The sequence below is a fragment of the Rhinoderma darwinii genome, chromosome 2, assembly GCF_050947455.1.
Source record: "Rhinoderma darwinii isolate aRhiDar2 chromosome 2, aRhiDar2.hap1, whole genome shotgun sequence".
Taxonomy (NCBI): Eukaryota; Metazoa; Chordata; class Amphibia; order Anura; family Rhinodermatidae; genus Rhinoderma; species Rhinoderma darwinii.
In genome coordinates, this window is record NC_134688.1 from 348,042,261 (window position 1) to 348,069,438 (window position 27,178).

Genomic DNA, 27,178 nt, shown 5'->3' on the forward strand with positions numbered 1-27,178 from the left:
CTGACATGGACTGGGTCTCTGGCAAGGAGAGAGGGTACACTCTGCCATGAGGAGGAGACAATTTAGGAACCAGGTCGATCGGACAGTCATATGCCTGATGTAGCGGCAAGGTCTCAGCCTCCTTTTTGTTGAAGACATCGGAGAACATGGAGAAACAAGAAGGCAACCCTGTCAAAGACTGAAGAGGGGCAGGCTGTGGCGACTGGATATGGCCCAGACAGCGGTCAAGACACTTCGGACCCCACTGGAGGACCTCTCCAGAGTTCCAATCCAGGACGGGGCATGCAGACGGAGCCAAGGCAAACCCAGCAGCACGGGGTTGACGGCCTTGGACAGGACGAACAGGGAGATGAGTTCAGCATGAAGGGCTCCTACTTGTAGTCTCAACGGCTTGGTTACGGACACAACTGGGTCAGGCAATGGCAGTCCATCCACCGAGGCAACGATCAACGGCCTTTCAAGAGGGATAGTAGGCAACAGAAGGAGATCCACAAAGTCCTGGCAGATGAAGTTGGCTGCAGAGCCGGAGTCCAGATAGACAGAGACCGGATGGGACCTCTCGCCAGCAATGATGGTTACGGGAATGAATAGTTTGGAAGAGAGTTCTTGATTCAATGTGTTGACGCCCAGGGTTGTCTCTCCAACCAAACCTAGGCGCTGGGGTTTTTTGGCTTGTGAGGACACAGATGCACAAAATGGCCAGCGAGGCCGCAATATAAGCAAAGTCTAGAGGTGCGCCTGCGGTCTACTTGCATCGGGACCTCGGCAAAGCAATAAAAGCAGGCAAGAGGGGTTGCTGAAAGTTGGACGCCAGTCTAGGGCGCCGACGCTCCTGACGAATCTCGTGATATCTCTCCCTCAGCCTTATGTCTACCCGAGTGGCAAGCAGAATCAAGTCGTCCAAGGCAGGAGGCAGGTCTCGAGCGGCCAGTTCATCCTTGATCTCGGACGACAGGCCATGCCAATAGGATGCCACCAAGGCTTCATTGTTCCAGGATAGCTCTCCTGCCAGAGTCCGGAACTGGATCGTATACTCGCCCACAGAGGTGTCCTCTTGGCGAATGTTGAAGATGGCAGTGGCTGCCGATGAGACTTGCCCAGACTCCTCAAAAACAGTTCGAAATATTCGCATGAACCCCTGGAAATCTTGGGTCTCGGGTCCCTGACGTTCCCAGATAGGATTAGTCCATGCCAGGGCCTTGCCAGTCAGGAGGGATATGATGAATGCGATCTTGGCTCCGTCCGATGGAAATGCTTGAGAGTGCAGGGTAAAATGAATGTGGCATTGGTTCAGAAACCCCCGACAAACACTGGCGTCTCCATCGAACTGAGAGGGCAATGGCAGCGAGAACCAAGGATCCGGACAGGAACTGCCAGGAGGAGCAACAGGAGGATCGGCTTGAAGGACTTGCATAGAGGCAGGAAGACAAGCAACTAGCGTCCCTAGCTGCTGCGCCATAGAGTCCACTGCCACAAGGAGCTGATCCTGCCTAGCTCGGAGATCCAGCAGGTCCGCTTGCATGGCTTGGGAGGGTGCCAAGCCCTTGAATTGACCAGCAGAGTCCATGGCCAGAGCGTACTGTCACGATGCGGGGTGTGGACCCACTGGGCCGTACCGCGTAGCGGGATGGCAGTTGGCCAAACTGGTAAGTACAGAGTTCAAATAGTTCAGCGAGGGTACCTGAGGCAATCGTAGGCAGTAACGAGGCAGGCACATCCAGGACCAGGCGGCGGGAAGACGTCGGGAGAAGCGTAGCAAATCAAGCGAGACTGTAGCACAGCACGGAAACAGCACTAGATCTGGGTAGCACGGAAACAGGATAAGGGATACAGGAACAAGGTACACTGGGAATCTGGAAGACACTGGGAGACCATAAGCACGACAAACTAAGGGGAACAAACAATGCTCTGGCAAGGGGTAAGAGGGCAGAACCCTTTTTATAGCCCAGGGCATCCTGGGCTAGATTTGTAGACTTCCTGCAAAATGCGCGCACTGGCCCTTTAAGACAGTGCACGCGCGGGCGCGCCCGCTGGAGACACTCGAAGTCCGGAAGTGAGTGTCGACGCCTCACAGTGGGACGACGCTGCAGGGAGGTAAGATGTCCATGGCCACGGCCGTCGAGGTTAACGGCAGAACGACGGACCATGGCCATAGACGTTACAATAACTCTGTCTTGTACCATTTTTTATTTCAAAATTATGCAAAAAACTCAGCATTTATTTTGATTTTTGCAGATGGATTTTTATATAGAGCCATAATTTTATCTACAAACATTAGTAGTAGCCCAAATTTCTGTAGTGTCAGTTTGATAAAAAGCCAGTCTAATCTATCGAAAGCCTTTTCGGCGTCGGCGGTGAGTAGAGCTAGAGGGATATTTTTATAATCTGTGCGACTTGAATTACATTCAGAATTCTGACTATTTCTTTTGCTTCTCTACCTGGTGTCAAGCCTACTTGTTCTAGGATAATTATGTTTGGTACGAAATTTGTAAATCTATTAGCTGTTGTTTTTGCAAATGGTTTGATGTGATTATTTATTAGGGTATGTTCACACGAGGGCGTCCGTAACGGCTGAAATTACGGGGATGTTTCAGCCTGAAAACATCCCCGTAATTTCAGCCGTAACGGCATGTGCAGGCGCTTGGACGCCGCGTCCATTACGGACGTAATTGGCGCTGCTATTCATTGGAGTCAATGCTTTCAATGGGCAGATGTTTGTCAGCGCTATTGAGGCGCTATTTTCGGACGTAATTCGGGGCAAAAACGCCCGAATTACGTCCGTAATTAGTGCGTGTGAACATACCCTTAAAGAGATGGGTCTGTAATTTCCACAAATAGTGTGGTCTTTCTCTTCTTTAGGAATTAAGGTGATGTGTGCAGTTAAGGACTCTTTACAGAAAAGGTTGTGTAAGTCTATTGTGTTGAAGTATTGTGTTAGGAAGGAAGATAGAGTTTCACTAAATATTTTATAGTATGACATACAAAACCCATCAGGTCCCGGGCTCTTGCCTTTTGGGCTAGTATTAATAGTGTTGTCTATTTCTTGTTTTGAGATGGGTAAAGTTAGCGTTTGACTCTGAGCTTCTGAGATGTAAGGAAGTGTTATTTTGTCTAGTAGTTTATTAATCGCTTCGGTTTTTTTAGTCAATGTTTGGTCATTGAGAAGTTATATACCTCTGAGTAAAAGGAACAAAATTCCTTGGCTATTTCTTCAGTAGCGTAATGAAGTTTCGTTTGTTTTGGGTATAAAGGTGTTTGAGTGTTGTTTTTTAATTAGATTGGCTAATTTATTTCCCATTTATCTGCATTCACGTACATTTAAGATTTTGCAAAGTTAATTTTTTTTCTGCATTATAGTTCAGTAAGTCTTTCAGTTCTGTTCTGAGTTTAACCTTTTCATGCCGACAATCTGTAGATTCACGTCCTATTCGCATATACCCCATGCAGATAGGACGTGAATCTGCAAACCTCTGCTTTTGCCAGCATAGAGCTGGAGAGATCGCTCTGACATCGGTGGTGTCAGTGTCCGCGGCTCCCCAGCAACCTGTTTTCTGACAGCTGAACCGATTGGTTCAGCTACAGAGAATATTATCACTATTTTTGATTGTTTCCCGACCGCCCACAGTAAATTCATGTCGGCGCGTGCTGGGCTCTGTGCAGCGCCAACGTGAAATCACAGTGGGTATTAAAAGCGCGATCCAGTGTCTCAGAGTAGTGCTGACACCCGGATCGCGCTGTTAACCCCTGCCTCTGGTCCGGGAGACATGATCGGGACCTGATTGGTACTGGTCACGATCATGTGATCGCAGGGAAAGTTTATTGTAGCAACAAACTGGAAAGTTTGTTGCTACAACAAACTTTCTCGGGACCGATTGCGGGTGCTGCCATCGGTTGCATGGCAAAACCGGAGGCCATACAACGGCCTCCGGGTCTGCCATGCACGGAAGCCTATGACGACCACCCGGAGGCTAGTCCTCATAAGTTTCCTGTCAGTGTGACTCTCATCGTCACACTGAGAGTTTATAACACGTTACACTACCTAGGTAGTGTACTGTATTATAGCAGCTATCAGTGCTGCAGGTCTAAAAGTAAAAAAAAAAATTAATAAAAATGTTTCAGAAAAGTGTAAAAACAAAAAATGATTTTTTTCCTATAATAAGACTTTTATTATAGGAAAAAAATTAAAATGTTAAAGAAAGTACACATACTTGGTATCACCGCGTTCCTAACGACCCAAACTATAAAACTATAATATTATTTTTCCCGCACGGTGAACACCGCAAAAAAAATAAAAAAATAATGCCAGCATCACTATTTTTTTGATCATCACCCCTCCCAAAATATAGAATAAAAAGTGATCAAAAAGTCGCATGTAACCCAAAACAGTACCAATAAAAACTACAACCCATCCCACAAAAAACAAGCCCTTACACAGCTTTTTTGACTGAAAAATAAAAAAGTTATGGCTCTCATAATATGCTTACACAAATAATAAATTATTTTATAGAAAAGTGATTTTATTGTGCAAACGCTACAAAACATAAAAAAACCTATATACATATGGTATCGCCATAATCGTATCGAGCCGCAGAATCAAGTAAAATCTAATTTATGGCGCATGGTGAACTCTGTTTTTTTGTTACTTTGCTTGCCAAAAAAATCGAATAAAAAGTGATGTACCCTAAAATTGTACCAATGAAAACTACAGATTGTAACGGAACAAATAAGCCCTCGCACAGCTCCGGTGGAGAAAGAATAAAAAAGTTTCCTTTTCACAGACAAACTCCAATAAATATAGCAAAAGAACTGTGGGGTAAAGATGCTAACTATACCCCTAGATAAATGCCTTGAGGTGTGTAGTTTCCAAAACCATGTCACTTTTGGGGCGTTTCCACTGTTTTGGCACCACAAGACCTCTTCAAACCTGACATGGTGCCTAAAATATATTCTTAAAAAAAAGGATGTCCTAAAATACTCTCGGTGATCCTTTACTTTTGAAACCTGTGCTTCAGTCCATTACCACACTAGAGCCACATGTGGGATATTTCTAAAAACTGCAGAATCTGGGCAATAAATATTGTGTTGCGTTTCTCTGATAAAACCTTCTGTGTTACAGATTTTTTTTATTACAAATGAATTACGGCAAAAAAAAAAAAATTTGTAAATTTCACCTCTACATTGCTTTAATTCCTGTGAGACGCCTAAATGGTTAAAGCACTTTCTGAATGCTGTTTTGAATACTTTGAGGGGTGCAGTTTTTAAAATGGGGTGATTTATGGGGTCTATCTAGTACATAAGGCCCTCAAAGCCACTTCAGAACGGAACGGGTCCTTGAAAAATAGCCTTTTGAAATTTTCTTGAAAATGTCATAAATTGCTGCTAAAGTTCTAAGCCTTGTAATGTCCTAGAAAAATTAAATAATTTTCAAAAAAGGATGCAAATATAAAGTAGACATATGGGGGATGTTAATTAGCAACAATTTTGTGTGGTATTACTATCTGTTTTACAAGTAGATACATAATTGATGCTCTGTTTTTTTGAGATTGAAAGTTTTAACATAAGTGGAGCATGGTCCGATTGTGTAATTGAACCATATTTCACCTGTGTTATAGCATTGATAAGGGGGATGAGAAATAAGCAAATAGTCTATTCTAGAGTACTTTTTATGAACGGTTGAATAGAATGAATAATCTCTGGTAGAAGGGTATCGAGTTCTCCATACATCAACTAAATGAAACTCTGCAAAGAGTGTCTAATGAGGGTTGAAGTGCTGTATTAAAGTCACCACCTGCGATTAAATCGCCCTCATTGAATTTCTCAAGTTTTAGTAATATTTGCTTGAAATTTTTTTCCTGATTAGTGTTGGGCGCAATTTGCAAACGTGAATATTCTACCAAAGATAATTCCCTTCAGAAAAAAAACTATCTATCTTCAATATCTGTAACTACATCTTTGTAAGTGAAAGGAACCCTTTTGATGATAATAATGGCAACCCCTTTAGATCTTTTATGAGGTGTAGATGAATTATACCACTTTCTATAAGCCTTATTTGTTGTTAATATAGTGTAGTCTTTTTTTAAAATGGGTTTCCTGTAATAATGCAAAGTCTACTCGTTCCTTTTCTAAAAACTGCAGTATTTGAAGTTTCTTATTGAAAATATTGATGCCTTTGTCTTTTTCATCTTTTTCGTTTTCTTTGGGTTAGTTGTTTCCCAATTGTCATGTTTTAGAAGTTGTGGAAAGTTGAGTTGTTCTTTTGGACTGGTCCAATCTGGAATTTGTAGATGACATAAATCCAATTAGCTAAGGACAAAGTCCAGGTCATCTAGCGTTTTAACGGTCATTGTTTTGTTGTGTCAAGTTATTTCAAGTCCAAAGGAAAACATCCACCTGTAGGGGATACTTCTCCCTCTCTCTCAATGTTTTACTCAAAGTTTATAGTTGGCCTCTCAGTTCCAAAGTGAGTTTAGAGAGGTCTTGATAAATAAGAGTTTTGCTTTAATTTCTTCATATTCAATTCTCTTAGCGTATCTTGCTTTCAGTAGTATTTCTTCTTTCATTTTACATTTTTGTGTGCAGCATAGAATGTCTCTAGGTTTTTCTGGGCCGACAGATTTGGGCAAGAACAGTCTGTGTGCTCTTTTGAGACTTATATCATGGCTTTCTTCTTTCCCCAGAAGTTAGTTGAATATTTGAGTGAGTACATTAGGAATTTATTTATCAGGTATACATCTTATTCTCAGGTTATTTCTTCTAGATATATTTTCAAGGTCATCTATATGTAGTCTTTCCAAAAACATTTTGTTTTGCTTGTCCATGAGTATCTCAGACATTCTTTCAACATTAGAGATAACTCGGGTGCAGATATACTCTAGGGATTGGATTCTGGTAAAGGCTTGTTTAACATCATTCCTCATTTCTGATATTTCTTCTTTTACTGTCTGGGTAAATTCTTTAAATAAGCTCCAGGTACAGGCCGTTGTAGGAAGAGCTTTAAAGAGGCTCTGTCACCACATTATAAGTGCCCTATCTCCTACATAATGAGATCTCGCGAGATCACGTGTGCTGTCATTCACAGAAACTTTACCGAAGTGTCAGGAGTGATGAATAGATATCGCGTCCTGGCTGGAGGTGATGTCTATCCACTCCCAAGACACTTCGGTAAAGTTAATATGGGAGTATGTGACTGCACAGCGTGATCTCGCGAGATCACGCTGTGTTGTGAGCACTGCTAAAAATTAATGGAGAGAAGTGTATGATGCTGATTGGTCACTGATTGGTTAGCGTCATACACTTCTCTCCACAACGCCCAGTTGGTAAAAAAGTAAAAACACGCCCAGTTCTCTATTAAGAAACAAATTAGCATAAATCTAAAATTGTGCATAACTTGCTCAAAATTTATTGTTTTTCAAAATAAAAAACACTGTTGTTATCTACATTACAGTGACAATCCCTTTATGTACGAGGTAGGGCACTTATAATGTGGTGACAGAGCCTCTTTAATATAGTCCTTGAGATCAGAGGAATCTTGTATTGCTAGGTCTTCTTCTTCACTGTCTGACCAACATGAAGTTGCAAAATTATCCTTAGATTTATCTTTCTTAGGATCAACTCTTGAAATCGAGCTTTGATTTTCCCCATAGGCTGGTAATTTCCATTTCTTTACATTTTTTTTCTTTACCTTTTTTTGTAGTTTTGCTGTTTTTGACTTGTTCATCGATTGAGTTTTTTTTGGGTTTGCCCATTATGATCCCTTTCTTATATAACTTGCTGGAAGAACTGTATTATGTAAATAGGACATTTAGGGTTCTCATATTAACCCCTTAAGGTTGCAGCCTAGTTTGGGCCTTAAGGCTCAGAGCCCATTTTTTAAATCGGACATATTTCACTTTATGTGGTAATAACGTCGGAATGCTTAAACCTATGCAAGCGATTCTGAGACTGTTGTCTCGTGAGGCATTGGGCTTTATGTTAGTAGTAAAATTTGGTCGATATATTCAGTGTTCATTTGTGAAAAATTGCAAAATGTAGAGAAAAATTTGAAAAAATAGCATTTTTCTGAATTTAAATGCATCTGCTTGTAAAACAGATGGTTATTGCACCCAAAATAGTTACTAGTTCACATTTCACATAAGTCTACTTTAGATTGGCATAGTTTTTTGAGCATTATTTTATTTTTCTTGGACGATACAAGGCTAAGAACATAAACTGCAATTTCTCATATTTTTAAGAAAATTTCAAAAGCCTTTTTTTTAAGGTACCTGTTCAGTTCTGAAGGGGCTTTGAGGGGCCTATGTATTAGAAACCCCCATAAAACAGCGCTATGTGTTCTTAGGAGTCCAGATTTAGCTGGATTGGTTTTCGGGTGCCATGTCGCATTTGCAGAGCCCCAGAGGTATCAAAGGAATGGAAACCCACCAGAAGTGACCCCATTTTGGAAACTACACCCCTCAAGGAATTCATTTATGGGTGTTGTGACCATTTAGACCCCACAGTTTTTTCACAGAACTTATTTGAATTGGGCTGTGAATTACAAAAAAAACAACTTTTTTCCAATAAGATGTTGTTTTGGCTCAAAATTTCTTATTTTCACAAGGAATAAAATACCCCAATTTGTTGCCCAATTTGTCCTGAGTGCGGCAATACCCTATTTGTGGTGATAAACTGCCGTTTTGGCCCATGGGAGGGCTCAGAAGGAAAGGACCACCATGTGGCCTACTGGGGATTTTCTGGTGCTAAGTCATGTGTGCAGAAGCCCTTGAGGTACCAGTACAGTTGAAACCCTTGAGAAGTGAACCCCGTTTTAAAAACGACACCCCTTAAGGAATTCATCTAGAGGTGTAGTGAGCATTTTGACCCCACAGGTACTGTGTAAAAGATAATGCGCAACAGATGGTGCAGAGTGAGAGTTGCAATTTTTCTATATATATATGCCATGTCAGTTTCCGATATATTGTGCCCAGCATGTGCCACCGGAGACATACACCCCATAAACTGTAATGTGGGTTCTCCCGGGTATGGCAATACCCTACATGTGGCTGTTATTAGCTGCCTGGGCACACGGCAGGGCTCAGAAGGAAAGGACCACCATTTGGCCTACTGGAGCTTTTCTGGTGCTAAGTCATGTACGCAGAAGCCCCTGAGGTAGGGCTCAGAGGGGAAATATGAGGAGGGGTAAGCTGTGCGGAGTGCATCAGGGTAAGTAAAACTGTGGTAAATTAAAAATAAAGGGATGGATGATAAATTTTAAAACACTTTCATACAGAGCTCTGGTTTTTCGGGACATGTGTCACATTGGTATATTTTGTCCTTCCTTATCCCCCTCTTATAGCAGACTTTGCAGCCCTTTTGACTTTTTCCCTCCTTGCCAGTTTGGGGAACTTCTCCTGGAAAGTGTTGCCCTGGTACGATGCGTGTGGCCTCGCTTCCAGAAGTACTGTAGGGCTTCAGGACTTGATCTGACAAGTCCACCCCTCCCATGTACCTACTGTAGTCCAGGATGCAGTCTGGTTTGGGGGTCTCTGTTCTGGTACCTCATACAGGTACATAGATACTGGTGGGACATCTCTCTTGTCTTGTACTTGACACACAATATATTGCTGCTGGATTGTGCCCAGCTCTCACCACTTCTTGTTTGCCCAAGCAGAGTCTTAGGGAGGCTTCTCAGATTTCTTCTAGCAGTGCCGCATGCCGCAGGACTTCTGGAAGCGAGGCAGTTGAAGAGTGGGACACTGGTATAAAAATTATCCAGGTAGAGGTGGTAACCCTGGTCCAGCAGTGGGTGCACAAAATCCCACACAATTTTTTATTAACTCCCAGTAAAGGGGGGCATTCTGGGGGCTGAATACTGGTGTCCTTCCCTTCATATATCCTAAATTTGTAGGTTTACCCTGATACCCCCTCGCACAGCTTATACATCTTCACGCCATACTTTGCCCTCTTACTCGGCAGGTACTGGCGGAATTGAAGCCTCCCTTTAAAATGTACCAAGCACTCATCAATAGAAATACTATTCTCGGGGGTGTATGCTTGGGAAAACCGGGCACTGAAACGGTCTACTAATAGGTGTCTCCATTTATACAAACGGTCAAAACTGGGGTCATCTCGGGGTGGGCACTGCTCATTATCCGTATAATGTAAGAAGCGAAGTATTGCCTCATTTTTATTTATTTTTTAGGTTCCAGTTTAGTTCTGAAGTTGCTTTGAGGGGCCTATATATTAGAAACCCCTATCAAACACCCCATTTTAGAAACTAGACCCCTCAAAGTATTCACAACAGCATTTAGAAAATGTATTAACCCTTTAGGTGTTTCACAGGAATTTAGAGCAAAGTAGAGGTGAAATTTAATTAATTTAATTTATTAGGCACCATGGTGGTGCCAAAACACCATGTGGTGCCAAAACAGTGGGAAAACCCCCAAAAGTGACCCTATTTTGAAAACTAGACCCCTTGAGGAATTCATTGTAGTTTTCATGGGGTGCACGCGACTTTTTGATCAGTTTTTATTCTATTTTTAAGAGGCGTGGTGACTAAAAAACAGCAATTTTACTATTGTTTCTTATTCTATTTTTTTTTTACAGCGATCACCATGCGCTATAAATGAAATATTCACTTTATTCTGTGGGCGATACGATTACGGCAATACCAGATGTGTATAGTTTTTTTTATGTCTTATGGCGTTTGCACAATAAAATACATTTTGTAAAAAATCATTTACTTTTTGTGTTACCTTATTCTAAGAGCCATAACTGTTTTATTTTTCCATCAGGAAAGCCGTGCAAGGACTTATTTTTTGCGTAACGAACTGTAGTTTCGATCAGTACCATTTTTAGGTACATGCCACTTTTTGATCTCTTTTTATTCCATTTTTTGGCAGATGAAGTGACCAAACAATTGTGATTCTAGTACGGTTTATTATTATTTTCTTTTACATCGCTTTGTAGTTCAGGCCGTTACGGATGCGGCGATACCAATTATGTATAGTTTATTTGTTTATTTATATATTTTTATTAATAATAAAGGACTGATGAGGGAAAAACGGGGATTTGTACTTTTATCACTTTTAAAACTTTTATTTTCTTATTTTTACACAACTTTTTTTAACTTTTTTACACTTTTTTTTACTTTGTCCCACTAGGGAACTTGAGGGCAGGAGGCCCTGATCACTATTCTATTACACGCGTAGTGCAGTGTATTAGAGCTGTCAGCTATTCGCTGACAGCAAGCATAGTGGGTCCTGACTTTGTCAGGACCCACTAGGCTTCCGTTGATGGTGTAGCCAGAGTCCATTATTAGTACTCTGGTTGCCATAGCAGCCATCGCGGGCTGCTATCGTGTAGCGGGCCTTCGATTGCGGCTTAACCCCTAAGAAGCCGCGATCGCTATTGAACGCGGCTTCTAAGGGGTTAATCGGCGGGGACCACCGCGATCGGTCCCTGCACACTGAGCTGTGATAGCCTGCTGTCGGAAACAGCAGGTATCACAGCTCAAACACGTGCCGGGGAAAGATGGCGCCGTGTTAACTCAGGTCAGTACTATTACTGAACTGAGCGCGAACGATGCGCTCAGCACAATGTAATAGTACTGAGCTGAGCGGGAAGGGGTTAATACATGTTCTGAACTACTACTGAGTATAAATGATATTCTCTAAATTTGTAGGACGGACCACTTGTGCTGATAGGTCTAGTAGTAAATTTCCTTTTTAGATTGAATACTCAGATTAGAAGTTAATCAGAAGACCACAGAGAGTCCAGAAATTTTAGAACTATGCTCTTTCTTGTTTAAATTCACAGTTCTGTAGAAAGGTAATTAGTTGTTCTGAGACCATAGAGATTTAATTAAAAGCACTAAGCACTTGTATAATGAGGAAAAAACAAGGTGGCTCCTTTTACAAAGGAGAGTTACCTCTTATTTCACAGTAAAATGTAGACCTTTATTTCTCTGGTGAGGGCACTCTGCAAGGCTGTTATTTTATCTTGCTGTAAAAGAAAGCATTTACTGCATAAATAGCGTTCTGGACGCCGTGTTCATTTTCCAGTATAGGACAAAATTCAGTCCCCTTTTTTGAGGCCTAGTAAGGGTTTGGTTTCTTCCCTTTCCCAAAGTTATTTTCAATGAAAATGAAGCAAAGAGTGGATGCCTCAAAATGGGACTGGGTTCAAAGTCCTTATGAGTACACACAAAAAAAGTAGCGAGGCAGCACATCCCAAAAAAAAGTGGGAATTTATTCACCCAATGCAGAACACTGGGGGTGCGTAAGCCCACTACAGCCCAATATTAAATTCCCACTTTTTTGGATGTGCTGCCACGCTTCTTTTTTTTTGTGTGTACTCATAGGGACTTTTTACCCAGTCCTATTTTGTGACATGTACACTTTGCAGCATTTTTTCTGGTGCTGTGACATTTTTGTTTTTGTCTATTGCCATCGGTCCTATCACTTTGCACAGAACAATATTGGACTGTAATGGGAATTACATTATGGCTTCCGCACCCACAGTGTTCTGCATTGGGTGAATAAATTCCCACTTTTTTGGATGTGCTGCCTCGCTTCCTTTTATGTCTTCTCAATGGTATGTCCTACCGTTTAGTATCTGGGGAAGGTGACTGATGCTCTCCGTGCAATGTTTGCATACTTTTGGCATGTTATTTAGGTATGTTAGTATGAGTGCCGTTCCTAGCCAAGTGAATAAGGACTCAGTTCGGACAGTGTCTTTGATCCTTTGGTACGTCAGTGGGGTCGGTGACTCTCTGTGTTACACCTCAACAGTGCTTCCCCATCGCATAAACAGGGCGTCTGTAAACGTTAGTGTCCAAGAGATCTAAGAGGGGGGGGGCGCGGGTCTGCCCTTACATGCGGTAGAAATCGAACAGGCTGCGTTATAGTTTACGCCTTAACCTTTTGTTGAAATATGACTGGGGAGAGATTTAATCTCTTGATTGGTACGCCGCTCACCTTTGATGATGTTTCTGAGCCTGCGTGGCAGCTGTCCCCATTGGTGTAGCGCGTGGTCTGAGCATGGTCTAGGCCACAATGGTATTAAACTTGTCTGCAAAGAATCCAGCGATGATTGACCAGCTGCAGAGAATCTCTTTGCACTACCACACCGGTTCAGCTTTCAAAAAATAGATTTAAAGGCTGTGATGTTATTAGATTCTTTTTTTTAGATGCGGAGCTCCTGAAAGCACGTCTGCTCAGTTCTCCGGCTCGCCACACCCCCAGAGGATATCGGTTTTTAACTGTTCGTTTTTTTGCTCCCTATAATCAATGCAGGGACGTAAGGTTAAATATTTCTTATCAACAAAGAACAAGGGTGCTCCCGCAGGACATGTAGATGGAAAGATAAAGCCTGTATTCAAATTTTCATCCAAATATTCCTTAAGGGCTTTCAGTTCTGTTTCCGAAAGAAAGTAGATTCGACCAAAGGGTTATGTAGCTATGGGTAACAGTTCTATTGGGCAATCATTAACCATGTGGAGGTAGCTTATCTGCATTCTTTTTATCACAGACATCCTGAAATTCTTTGTATTGTGATGGTAATTAATCTTTAACCCCTTAACGACCGGCGTATAGTTTTTTTTACGTCGGCCATTCAGGGTAGTTCTTCTGAAGCGCCGCCTTTTCACGTCGGCACTTCAGAAGATTTTTCCCCGCATCATCCGGGGATCTCCTGAAGCCCATGCTGTTGCTAACAGCCTCGGGCTTCAGGACAACGATTGGAGACCACTAGCAGTGTTCTCCGATCTTATTTAACCCCTCAGATGCGGCATTCAATAGCGAGCGCCGCATCTGAGTGATTTTAGAGGGAGGGGTCTCCCTCTCTCATCCCACTGGCATCCCCGCGTGTATTATAATAGCGATCAAAAAGTTTGCACTGTAAAGTCCCCCAGTGGGACTAAAATAAGTAAAAAAAAGTTAAATAAAGTTTGAAATAAATAAATGTCCCAAGTAAAAGAATAAAAAATAAATACCCACTTTTTCCCCTTACAAAATACTTTATAATGAAAAAAAAGTTAAAAGTTACTCATATTTGGTATCACCGCGTCCGTAACTAACTCAACCATAAAATAATTACATTATTTAACCTGCACGGTGAACGGCGTAAAAAATATAATAAAAAACAACGCCAGAATTGCTGTTTTCTATTCATCCTGCCTTCAAAAGTATTTGACAAAAACTGATCAAACAGTCGCATCTACTCCAAAATGGTACCAATAAAAACTACAAATCGTCCTGCAAAAAAAAAAGCCCTCATACAGCTGCATCGGTCAAAAAATAAATAAGTTATGGCTCTTAAAATATGGCGACACAAAAGCAAATAATTTTGAAAAAAATGTGTTGCTACTGTGTAAAAGTAGGAAAACATAAAAAAAATCAATATAAATTTGATATCGCCACAATTGTAACGACCCGCTGAATAAAGTTATTATGTTATTTATACCACACGGTAAACGGCGTAAAATTAAGACGCAAAAAAATGACGAAATTTCTGTTTTTAAAAAAGTTATTAAAAAGTTAATCAATAAATTATATGTATCCCAAAATGGTGCTATTATAAAATACAACTTGTCCCGCAAAAAAAAAAAAGTCCTTATACAGCTATGTCGACACAAAAATAAAAAAGTTATAGATCTTTGAATGTGACGATGGAAAAACCTACAAAATTGCTCGGTCATTAAGGTTTAAAATACCTTCGGTATTAAGGGGTTAACAGCAAGTTCAGATATTGATGTGTTCTCAAGTATTGAAAAAGTTTAGGCAGACAATTTAGCTGACAGTACTCAGATGGAAAATGTATACAACGTGTTTCCCAACTGATGAATAGTTTGTGAGTAAAAAGCCAAGGAATTCCCCAAATCACTGAAAACTTTGGAGAAGAAACAGTTGGAAATGAATAACTTCTTGATGATCAGGCATGATGAGAACTTGAAGATGCTTAATTTCATGAGAAAAAGGCCATGATGATAGGGGTCAAATATATCAGAACAAGAAATCTCATGTGTTTTAGTGCATATGTGTATTGGCACTATAAAATAAGATTCTCTGGTGCCAGCAACTTGTCTTCGTCCTATAGTATTTTTTAATCCAACAGATCGTCTCCATTTTCTATTACATCTTTGACAGCGATTGTCCTACGGATCTAATTTGAGCAATAAACAGCATAGTACACTTCAATAAAGGCAAATATTTTCTGTAGGTCGCCTCTCTTTTTCTGCTGTTGTTTTTGAATAACATAAAGTCAAATTGGTTCAGATATAGATTCAGTATCTTTCTGAGTATTCTGACTTGATTGATCGAAGGAGAAGGCAGGATTATCTCCAAATACCCACAGTATAGTCTTTCGTTTTTCATTAAGTCTCTGATCAATTTGAATGCACAATTGCATTAAGTTCTCCAACTTTTCTGGGGTTATCACTTTGGAAAGTACATCCTTCACTTGCTTTGAAAGCCCTCTCTGAAATTGGCTCTTCTGAGCCGCTAGCTTCCCTGTGGTATCAGTTACCCAGCAGCTCTTCTGTGCATTCCGGAACTGAGCACCTTCCTTGCCGCAGATTATGCAGTCTAACTTCAGCTGTGGCATAACAATTAGGATCATCTAAAACTTGATTCATAGCAGTGATACAGTCATCCAAAACATTCAGAAGATTACTATCCTTTTCTACATAAAGAGAAGCCAACACTGGAGCTTCATCTGTCAGAAGATTAATTGTAAGCAATACATTTTTCTTTTCACTAGTAAATTTGAAAAATATATGTAGCATAATTAAAGAGGTTGTCCGAGCACAGGGCAGTGTTTCATAGTGAATAGGAGCAGAGCTGCAATAACCCAGCACGGCCGCAATACAGTGTACGGAAGCCTTCTGCTTCTGACACAAGCCACTGCATAACATCCAAGGCCTGGAAGCATCCCCAAAAGCTGATCGGTATGGGGTCTGGGTGTTACACCCCCACCGATCATATACTGATGACCTATCCTGTAGATCAGGTCAACAGTATGAAAAACCGCTGAACCTTAGAGATGGACGTTGTGTGCTGCCAGCGTCAGGACCTTGTATGTGCCATGGTGCAGACCATTGCCAGGGACTAATGTAGCAAGCGTGAGGGGGATTCGGTCCCCTAACCCTCCGGTCAGGGTTGCAGGGGGTTTGTTACGCCAATGGGTAATGGCGTGTAAACTTGAGACTGTGGCTGAGTGAGCCACGCACATACGAAAGTTGTCTTTGTAATTAAATCATCTCTCTTTGTTGCTCTCCCAATCGATTTTGCAGCTGAGAACATTTTTTTTTTTTGATAAGTAGCTCCAAATGCTTGTAGTTCAGCAATTTGTTGCTTCATAGTTGTCAAAGGACTTGTTCCAGGGGATTCCACATGTGAGCCAGACTAGTCTGCTAAGGTTTATAGCAGATTAAGATTCTAGATCATGTAGGAGGGTGATAATAGCAAGAGTAGTCCAGTAACAGCCCAGGATCGGTACACAGATGAGCAGCAACAGGTTACCGCGTGAGGCAGAGACGTGGTCAGGAAAAAATGCAAGTTCGGTACACAAATGACAGCAACATTTTGTAGAGAGAGTCAGAAAGGAACTAGACTTGAGGCAGGGAGCTTAATAGCCTGGCCAGATTTATATAGTATGCCAAAAGGGTGAGATGAATTAAGCAATTAAGGCAAATAATCCAGAGAGGCAGGAATCCATCCTATGGGTGGATTACTTAGGACTAATCCATTATACTGTGCAGAGACTGGAGTCGACTACACTAGTAAAAATAAATTATGTGAGCAGAATTTTAATTACATATAAATTACAAAATTGTATTGTTTCCAATTCTAGAAATGAATAAATAAAAATGACAATGAAACAGAATATCCCTCCAAATATTGTGATACAGTCAAGAGTTTGCATATTCGAAACACAAATGTTCAATTGTAAAATTAGCTTTCTCTGCATATTAAAAACATGTATTTATATGCTGATTAATTCCACAATTATTTAGTTTAGGTTTCTGAGGTCACCTAAAGAGAAACATGCATCAGAAACTGCAAACGCAAGACACATATGACTCTGATGAATATGTCATTGCTGTTTCCCCTTGAGATATTTCACTAAGGATACTTTCACACGGCAGTTTTTGGTCAGTATTTGGCATCAGTATTACGAAGCCAAAACCACGAGTGGGTCCAAAACATGGAAGAGGTACAAATCTTTCCATTATACTTTTTTTCTCATTAGGTACCACTGCAGGATTTGGCTTCCAAATACTTCCAAATACTGATGCAAAATACTGACCAAATACAGCCCAAAATACTGAAAACATGTACTGAAAACATGATGGAGCATACTGAAATTTTTTTTAATGTGGACTCAGCATGTGTTTCCACCATTGTACAGATGTGCCCACCATTAACTTTTCTTGAATTGCGTTGTTATACAATTTGTCATGATACCATTTCAATACAATCTCGCACCTTCTAGTAAAAAACCTATTAACATAGGATAACAAATGGCTGTTGGATGTCATCTGTCAGACACATTCGTCACAGCTATCCAGTAAAAACAAATACATTAAAGCTATGGTTTTTTTTAACATGGGAGTCAATGGGCAATGGATGGCTCAAGAATGGCATCTGTCGGAGGTTTATGGTTTTTTTACCTGCTTGTTTAACATTTTGTGTCACACATTTCGGGATTTGTCGGCTTTAGAAACAAGTTAAGGGTGGACACATCTGCCCCATTGAAATGCAGTAACATCGTATTGAATATCCTTATGATATGAATGACAAATACGCTTGTGTGCATGATGCCTATGGCTGGTGCTGCATGCAACTTCTATTATTTCCTATGTACTGAGAGCAGAGCCAAGTGTATACATATGAAGATAATAATTAAGAAAACTTGTGTTAATTGCCATTGAATTATGGATATGTGCAGTGAATGTGTTATATGCAGTTATATGCTAACATAAGGAAAAAATAATAAAAATAAAGAATAAAAATGTCACAGAAATATTTTTTTTGTTGTGTTTCTTTTAGTCTTCAGCATAGACTGCACTGAATTATTTTTAACATGACCACGGTATCTGCTTGCCAAAGAGAATCTATAAGATGGCCATGGTTTTTTTCTGCTTTAGCAAGAGCTATTGAACATGCTGAATAGTGCCCCAAACAACGGTTAGGGGAGTCATCCAGAAGTGTGCACCATATGCCAATATTTTTTCAACGAGAGGCATCATGTGATTTCGGCCATACCACTTGTGTGCTTAGTCGAGTCGCAGACAAAACTATTTTCATTTGCCAATCAGGCCTGAGCACACACCATAATTAGTATAGCACGCTTTTGCATGGCACCTGAAGCACATTACGTTGAGTATCTCATAGATGCACTATATTAAAGGGGTTTGTCTGGTGACAGATTTCCTTTAAAGATCGTCTGTCACCAGACACAGCCAAGTGTACCCCAATGTCCTATTCAGTTTTGAAAGAGTCTGAGAGGTCAGAAAGGGCCATCATGTGAACCCTCTTGGTCAGTAAAAAATAGCAAAAGGGATTACGTGTACACATTTACATATAGTGTGGTTAATCTTTCAGCCACCAATGAGGAGATCAAGGTCATTTAGTGAGTGCTCCTTCCGTTTAGCAATACGTTTTGTAGATGTTCTGAAATAAGGGACTCTGCTTTATTATGTTTATGATCAACTCAAAAAGTACTGTATAATTATATACACACATACACAAATTTGTGAAAACCATATATTTAAATTATGGCAAGTAAATCTACTGCCAGCGCTTATAAAACGAATATGTAATCTAGGAAAATGTAAATTGCTTAATCCTATAGACTTATTGGGGAAGATGTATCAAGATTGTGCCAGTTTTAGTTCTAACAAGCTAGAGTAAGATGCAACAAATTTATTAAGAGGCAAATGACTCTTAATAAATGTTTTGCATTTTCAGTTGTCCATGCGACACTAAATAAAATCTATGCCAACCTGGAGCTGTCGTAGATCTTTGCTATAATTTTCGCAAGTTGCCAGTTTCTGGTGTAAATTATAGTAAATATGTCGGGCCGAAGTGGGCACGCCCCTTCCACTAAGCTCCGCCTACATTTTCAAAAGGGGTCGAAAGTGGAGGATACTGCCCAAAAGATGCAAATTTTGCGACTTTTGATCTGTTTGCAACATTTCTTTGCCAGAAAACAGGCATATTAACATGGCTAACTTTCTCCCATTGAGTATTATTTTACATTCTTATTTTAAGCCCAAGCACTGTACCTTTCCCATCTTAAAATAATGCAAAATTCGATAGAGAGAATTTAAGTCGTCCAGGTACAGTGTCTTCAAACGCTACCCATATCATATAAAGTTAGCTTTATTGGTACACTCCCTTGGACTTGGCAGAGATTTCATGTACAGTTGCCCTATATCGAGAGTGTAGGCTAAGAGAATGCCTTTGATGTGCTATTTATACACACCCATCTTTCCTGCACATTTATGGTTTACATACTGTATACGGATTACAAAATGCCAAAATACTTATTTACACTATTACTCTATTTGTATTGTGCTTTGAAAAAAAGTAAAATAATCTGTTTTAGGGCCAGTTCACACAGAGTTTTTTTAACACGTTCTTTGACACGGAAACCGTGTCAGAAAACGCGCCAAAAAATTTACGAAAATGCCTCCCATTGATTTCAATGGGAGGCGGAGGCATTTTTTTCCCACGAGCGGAAAAACCGGCTCTCTGGAAAAAGAAGGGACATGCCCTATCTTCGGGTGGTTACGCCTCTGACCTCCCATTGACATCAATGGGAGGCAGAGAAAACGTATGTCACTGAGTTTTTTGCCCGCGGCGCTCAATGGCCAAGGGCGAAAAATGCTGCGAAAATCGGCGTGCAGGCAGAGCAAAATCTGACCCAAAAAAGTCTGTGTGAACCCAGCCTTATGCTGATTTTAACTTATCTTTTGGCACTGCCAAATATCTAACAATTATTAACTCATAACTGCTCATACCAAGGAAAAATCTCATAGTGTACTGTCAGCCGATCACAAACAAACTAATGTTTCAGGTACTTTCCAAAGTGTACGTGTTCATTATCATAGTAAACAAAACGGCTTACTGAGCAAAGTACACTTCCTCACCATTTTTTTTTTTTAAATAATATGTTAATAAGGTTTTTTCAACTGTAAACACTACACAAAGTTTACTAGCAAGGCGTCTGGGCATAAGCGCGCGCAGGGGTCTGATGATGATGGTGGTGTTGGGGAGTGGTAGGGGGGCCCAAGCTGAATTCTTGCACCCGGGCCCATGAGCCTTTAGCTACGCCCCTGGGTCTTGTGGTGCCAAAACAGTGGAAACCCCCCAAAAGTGACACTATTTTGGAAACTAGACCCCTTGGGGAATTCATTGTAGTTTTCATGGGGTGCATGTGACTTTTTGCTCAGTTTTTGTTCTATTTTTAAGAGGCGTGGTGACTAAAAAACAGCAATTCTTCTATTGTTTTTTATTCTATTTTTTTTACAGCGTTCACCGTGCGCTATAAATGACATATTCACTTTATTCAGCATGGCGATACGATTACGGCGATACCAAATGTTTATAGGGTTTTTTATGTCTTATGGTGTTTGCACAATAAAATAATTTTTATTAAAAATCATTTACTTTTTGTGTTGCCTTATTCTAGGAGCCATACAGTTTTTGTCTTTTTTTCCATCAGGAAAGCCGTGTGAGGACTTGTTTTTGCGTAACGAACGGTAGTTTAGATCAGTACCATTTTTAGGTACATGCGACTTTTTGATCTCTTTTTATTCCATTTTTTGAGAAGTGAAGTGACCAAAAAACTGTGATTCTGGTATGGTTTATTATTACTTTCTTTTACGGCGTTCACCGCGCGGGATAAATAACGAAATACTTTTGTAGTTCAGGCCGTTACGGACGTGGCGATATCAATTATGTATAGTTTATTTGTTTATTTATTTATTTTTATTAATAATAAAAGACTGATAAGGGAAAAAGGGGGATTTTTACTTTTGATACTTTTAAAACTTTTATTTTCTTATTTTTACACAATTTTTTTGTAACTTTTTTTAACTTTATTACTTTGTCCCACTGGTGTACTTGAGGGCAGGAGACCCTGATCCCTATTCTAATACACTGCACTATATGCGTAGTTCAGTGTATTACAGCTGTCAGCTACTCACTGACAGCAAGGCTTCCATAAATGGCATAGCTGGATGCCATTGTTAGGCGTCCGGTTGCTATAGCCACCATCGCCGGCCGCTATCGTGTAGCGGGCCGATGATGGCAGCTTAACCCCTAAGAAGCCGCTATCGCTATTGAAAGCGGCTTCCAAGGGGTTAATCAGCGGGGACACAGCTATCAGTCTCCGCAGAAGGAGCTGCGGCGACTGCTGTACGAGTTAGCAGCTGTTACAGCTCCTGTATGTGTCGGGAAGACGGCCAAAATGGCCGTTCCTCCCGCGACATACTATTCCAGCGCTGAGCGCGAACGATGCACTTAGCACGAAGGAATAGTACGTCGCTGAGCGCGAAGGGGTTAAGCATCAGTTTCCTAAAATGTAATATTAGACTCCCTGTACAAGCGGAGACAATACGATTAAGCAAATATTTTCTTTACGTTTCCCAGTATATAATATGGTACAATAAATGGTGCCGTGAAAAAGTACAACTTGTCCTTCAAAAAACAATCCCTCATACGTTTTTTTTGGACCAAAAAATAAAACTTATGGCTTCTGGAAGTTGGGGAGGAAAGAGCGAAAATGAAAAACCAAAAATAACTGTAAAAGTCAGGGGTTAAATATGAGGTTATAGGTAACATAAGTAATAATTCATGGCGTGATATATTTAGTAAAGTCCAGTTCATCTCATTCCACTATTGGACAGGAATAGTTGGTACACTGAAACTTGTAGAATTTCTAATTCTCTTGATGTAGGGATATGAATCTTGGACAATATGGGTGTAGGTATTAAAGGGGTTCCCTGCAAATAAACCTTGATCACTGTAAATTAAAAAATGTTATACAACTTTATAATATCCTTTGTGCTAAAATTTCTGTTTTAACTTTTGCTGTAATGGGATAAAAACACGGAGTGAAAACCCAAAGAAGCCAAATACTTCTCATGGATAATAATATGCTACAATTGTATCCAGCCTAAGCAATCATCTGTAAACTAAACAGCATGGACTCTAAGGCCTCATGCACACGACTGTAATGGCTTTTATTCTACTCAAATACGGATCCCTAGTCATCCAAAGTCATCTGCGACTCATTCGCATATAGGCACGCTGTCCGCAAATACGTACTGTCATGCATCCTTAGTTCATCCGCATTTACGGATCCGCAAAAAAAAGAAATGGGAGTCTACAAATAATGTCACCACTATGTCGCAACCCCTTGAAAAGGTCACATGATCGCTCTGGCACCATTTTCTCTGCCATTTGTGCTTTGTGAGAGCTCTGTTGGAATCCTCGGCTGATATAACTTTGGTTTCTGGCATTTCTTTTGTTGCAAGGATGCACTACCCACGTGTGGTTCATGCTCTCATGCTCTTCTGGACTGGCTCGTCTCTCGGCGATTCGGACAGTAAGCTATGCTGGAAGAAGAACCGAAGAGGAGGAGGAGGTACTGGGTTCACCCCATTGTCTCCCAACAGCCCAGAAAGGTGCATTTCCATAGCCTGTATGCAGACCTGCGGCAGCACCCGGACAAGTTTCACAACTTCTGCTACATGTCGATTTCCAGCTTTGACCGACGGTGCATCTCGGAGGAACGGCTCATCGTTTCTCTCAGGTAAGAACACCAAATGTCCCTTTTGTCCATTGCTGCCATGTCACCTTGCTACAAGTAGTATAACCGTAGTTGTCCCCTGTGCCCATTGCCGCCATGTCATAATGCTACAAGTAGTATATAACCGTAGTTGCCCTTGTGCCCATTGCCGCCATGTCACTCTGCTACAAGTACTATATAACCCTGGTTGTAGCCTTTGCCCATTGCCACCATGTCACCCTGGTACTGCTAGCACTAATTATTATAAATATTTTTTTCACAGATTCCTGGCAACAGGGAACTCATTTGCATCACTGCATTTTGAATTTCTACTGGGGTGTTCCACCATTTCACAGATCATCTGTCTGACCTGCGAAGTCATCTGGCAGCGACTGAGAGCGACGATGATGCCACAGCCCAAGGCACAAGACTGGTTTCGGATTGCCGAGGGCTTTTACCAACAATCACAGTTTGCCAACTGTGTTGGCGCACTGGATGGTAAACACATTAGTGTGAAGACGCCACCTCACTCATGGTACCTATATTTCAATTACAAGCAGTATTTATTGGTGATGCTATTCGCCTTGGCTGACAGCAACTACCAGTTTATAATTGTAGATATAGGGGCATATGGGAGCTCTTCAGATGCTGGCATCTTCAGGGCTTCCAGAATGGGTGAACGGCTTCAGTCCAAACAGCTCTCTGTTCCAGAACCGAGACAACTGCATGGATCTACTGGACCTCCTGCCCCATTTCTCATCGTGGCAGATGAAGGATTTGGACCATATATTCTACGTACAGCACACGTACTGATGGGAAGAAAGAGCTGGCTCAGAAGCTGAGCCTGCGTCATCAGTCGTGGGTGTTAGCCTAATCGGCTTGCTGTCAGTGAACGACTGACTGTTTTAATACATTGCGCTACATAGGTAGTGCTATGTGTTAGAAGATAAATCAGAAATTAGACCTTCAAGTCCCATAGTGGGTCTAAAAATAAATGTAAAAAAAGTAAAAAAAAAGTTGTAAAAAATAAAATAAAAGTTTCAAGTAATAAAATAAAACACAATAGCCTATTTTCCCTTATTAAGTCCTTTATTATTGAAAAAATATATAAACCATACATATTTTGTATCGCCGCGTCCGTAACGGCCTGAACTATAAAAATATTATGTTATTTATTCTATGTGGTGAATGCCGTAAAACAATTTACATAAAGAACAATGCCAGAATTGCTTTTTTTTGGTCACTTTGCCTACAAAAAATTGGAATAAAAAGTGATTAAAAAGTCGCATGTATGCAAAAATGATATGAAAACTATAAAAACTATAGCTCAGCTTGCAAAACACAAGCCCTCATATAGCTCCATCAACGAAAAATTAAAACGTTATGGCTCTCAGAACATGGTGACAGAAAAAATATTTTTACTAAACTAACTTATTTTGCAAAAAGTTGTAAAACAGAAAAAAAGTGCTATAAATTTGGTATCGCCGGAATCGTACTGACCCGCACAATAAACGTAACATGTAATATATAATGCATGGTGAACGCTGCATAAAAAAAAACTAGAAAACTCGAAATAGGATAATAAGTGATCAAAAAGTCTCATGTACCTCAAAATTGTAGCAGTAAAAATGACAGCTGGTCCCGCAAAAAAACAGCCCTCATCCACTACGTCTATAATAAAAATAAAATAAAATTAGGGAACCAGGAATGGGAGGGCCCAAACATATCTTCTGGAAGCAAGGACACCTGCATTATACCAGAACACTTCCCAGCAAAATTCCCCAAACTGCAGAGGTGCAGAGTGTGTACCAAAATGGGGATGAGAAAGGACACCATTTATCAGTGCGACACTGGCCTGTGCATAAAAGATTACTTGACAGCGTAACACACATCTATGGATTATTGTTTTTTTCTTTTTTACCCAATTATTATGCCCTGATGTACTCCGCACAGCTTTCATGTACCCCCACATTATAAACTGAAACACCAGTAATACTCCAAACAAAACTACTACCAAGAAAACTCCAAATGGGCGCTCCTTCCCTTCTGAGCCCTACAGTGTGCCCAAAAAGCAGTTTACTTACACAAATATACCCGGGAGAACCCTTTGAACAATTTTTGGGTTGTGTGTCTCCAGTGGCACAAGCTGGGCACAACATATTTGCCGCTGAAATGGCATATCTAGGGAAAAATTGCAATTTTACTTTGCACCATTTGTAGCGCATTAATTTATAGAAAAGACCTGTGGGTAAAAATGCTCACTACTTTACTACTTTGTAAATCGCCAAATTAGGCCTCAATTTTGCATTGTACTCTTTCCATCCTGAGCTCTGTCGAATGTCCAAGCAAAAGATTAGGGCCAGATGTAGGATATTTCTAAATCTGGGAATCACAGCATAATAGTTAGAGAGCTGTCTTTTCATGGTGGCACAAGCTGGGTCCCACATATTGGCATAGCTATGGAAAAATTGCCATTTTCACTCTGCAACATTGAGTGTACACTAATTTCTGGAAAAAACCTGCAGGGCTAACATGCTGACTACATCACTAGGTGAATAACTTGAGGGGTGTCATTTCCAAAATGAGGTCACTTCTGGTGGGTTTCCACTGTTTTGGTACCATAGAGGCTTTGCAAATGCGACATAGCGCCCCGAAACTAATCCAGCAAAATCTGCACTCCAAAAGCCAAATGGCGCTCCTTCACTTCTGAGCCCTACCATGTACCCAAACAGTAGTTTATTACCACATATTAGGTATTGCCATATTCGGGAGAACTTGCTTTACAAATGTTGAGGTGTTTTTTCTCCATTTTTCGTTAAGAAAATAAAAATGTTGCGCTAAATCTAAGTCTTATTGGAAAAAAATGAAATTTTTATTTTCACTGCCCAATTCTAATAAAATCTATAAAAGTCCTCTGGGGTCAAAATGCTCACTACACCCCTAGATAAATTTGTCAAGGGGTATAGCTTCCAAAATGGAGTCACTTTTGGGAAGTTTCCAAAGTTTTGGTCCCACAGGGGCTTTGGAAAAAATAATCCAGCAAAATCTGCACTACAAAAGCCAAATCGCACACCTTCCCTTCTGAGCCCTGCTGTCTGCCCAAACAGCAGTTTATTACCACATATGGGGTATTTCCATACTCTGGAGAAGTTGTTTTACAAATCTTGGGGGCTTTTTCTTCTTTATTCCTTGTGGAAATTGGGTTTTTTTCAGCGAAAATGACATCTTATTGGAAAAAAATTTAGTTTTTTATTTTCACATCCAAATTCTAACAAAATCTATGAAGCACCTATGGGGTAAAAATGCTATATGAATTTCTCAAGGCGTGTAGTTTCCCAAATGAAGTCACTTTTGGGAAGTTTCCATTGTACTGTTACCTTAAGGGGCTTTGCAAATGCGACATGGCACCAAGAAACCAATCCAGCAAAATCTGCACTCCAAAAGCCAAATGGCGCTTCTTCCCTTCTGAGCCCTGCCATGTGCCCAAACTGCAGTTTATGACGAAATATGGGTTATTTCCATACTCTGGAGAAGTTGCTTTACAAATGTTGGTGGCTTTTTCTTCTTTATTCCTTGTGGAAATTTATTTTCTTTTTAGCTAAACAACATCTTATTGGAAAATAATATGCATTTTTATTTTGACATACAAATTCTAATAAAATCTGTGGGGTCAAAATGCTCACTATATGCCGAGATGAATTCCTTGTTGGGTTTAGGTTCCAAAATGGGGACTTTTTTGGGGTGTTTCCTTTGTTTTGGCATCGCACCTCTTCAAACCTGACATGGTGCCTAAAATATAATCTAATAAAAAGAAGGCCCCAAGATCCTCTAGGCACTACATTGCTTCTCAGGCCTGTGCTTCAGTAAATTAGCACACTAAAAACTGCAGAATCTGGGCAATACATATTAAGTTGTGTTTATCTCGTAAAACCTTCCGTGTTACAGAGAAAAAAGGATTAAAAATTTATTTCTGCAAAAACACCTGAAATTTGTACATTTTACCCCTACGTTGCTCTAATTCTTGTGAAAGGTCTGTAGAGTTAAGAAACTCTCTAAATGCTGTTATGAATACTTTGAGGGGTACTGTTATTAAAATGGAGTGCTTTATGGGGGTTTGTATTGTATGGGCCCCTCAAAGCCACTTCAGAACTGAACTGGTCCCTGTAAAAACAGCCTTTTGAAATTTTTGTGAGAATGTCTGCTAAAGTTCTAAGCCTTGTAACGTCCTAGAAAAATAAAAGGATGTTCAAAAAACTATGCCTATCTAAAATAGAGATATGGGAAATGTTAATCAGTAACTATTTTGTGTGGTATAACCATATGTATTCCAAACAGATACATAGAAATTTGTAAAAATGCAAATTTTTTGCAAAATTTTGGTGTTTTTCACAAATAAATACTG

General features: G+C 40.4%; 1 protein-coding gene across 1 annotated transcript in view; it reads left to right on the top strand.

Moving 5' to 3' along the window:
• LOC142741856 (transcription factor ETV7-like) overlaps positions 1-17,056 on the top strand; it is a 97,385-nt gene extending 80,329 nt beyond the window's left edge. The window contains exon 8 of the mRNA XM_075851184.1: positions 16,996-17,056. Coding sequence (XP_075707299.1) covers positions 16,996-17,056 — 61 coding nt within the window. The remainder of the gene's footprint in view (positions 1-16,995) is intronic.
• The last annotated feature ends 10,122 nt before the right edge of the window (positions 17,057-27,178 follow it).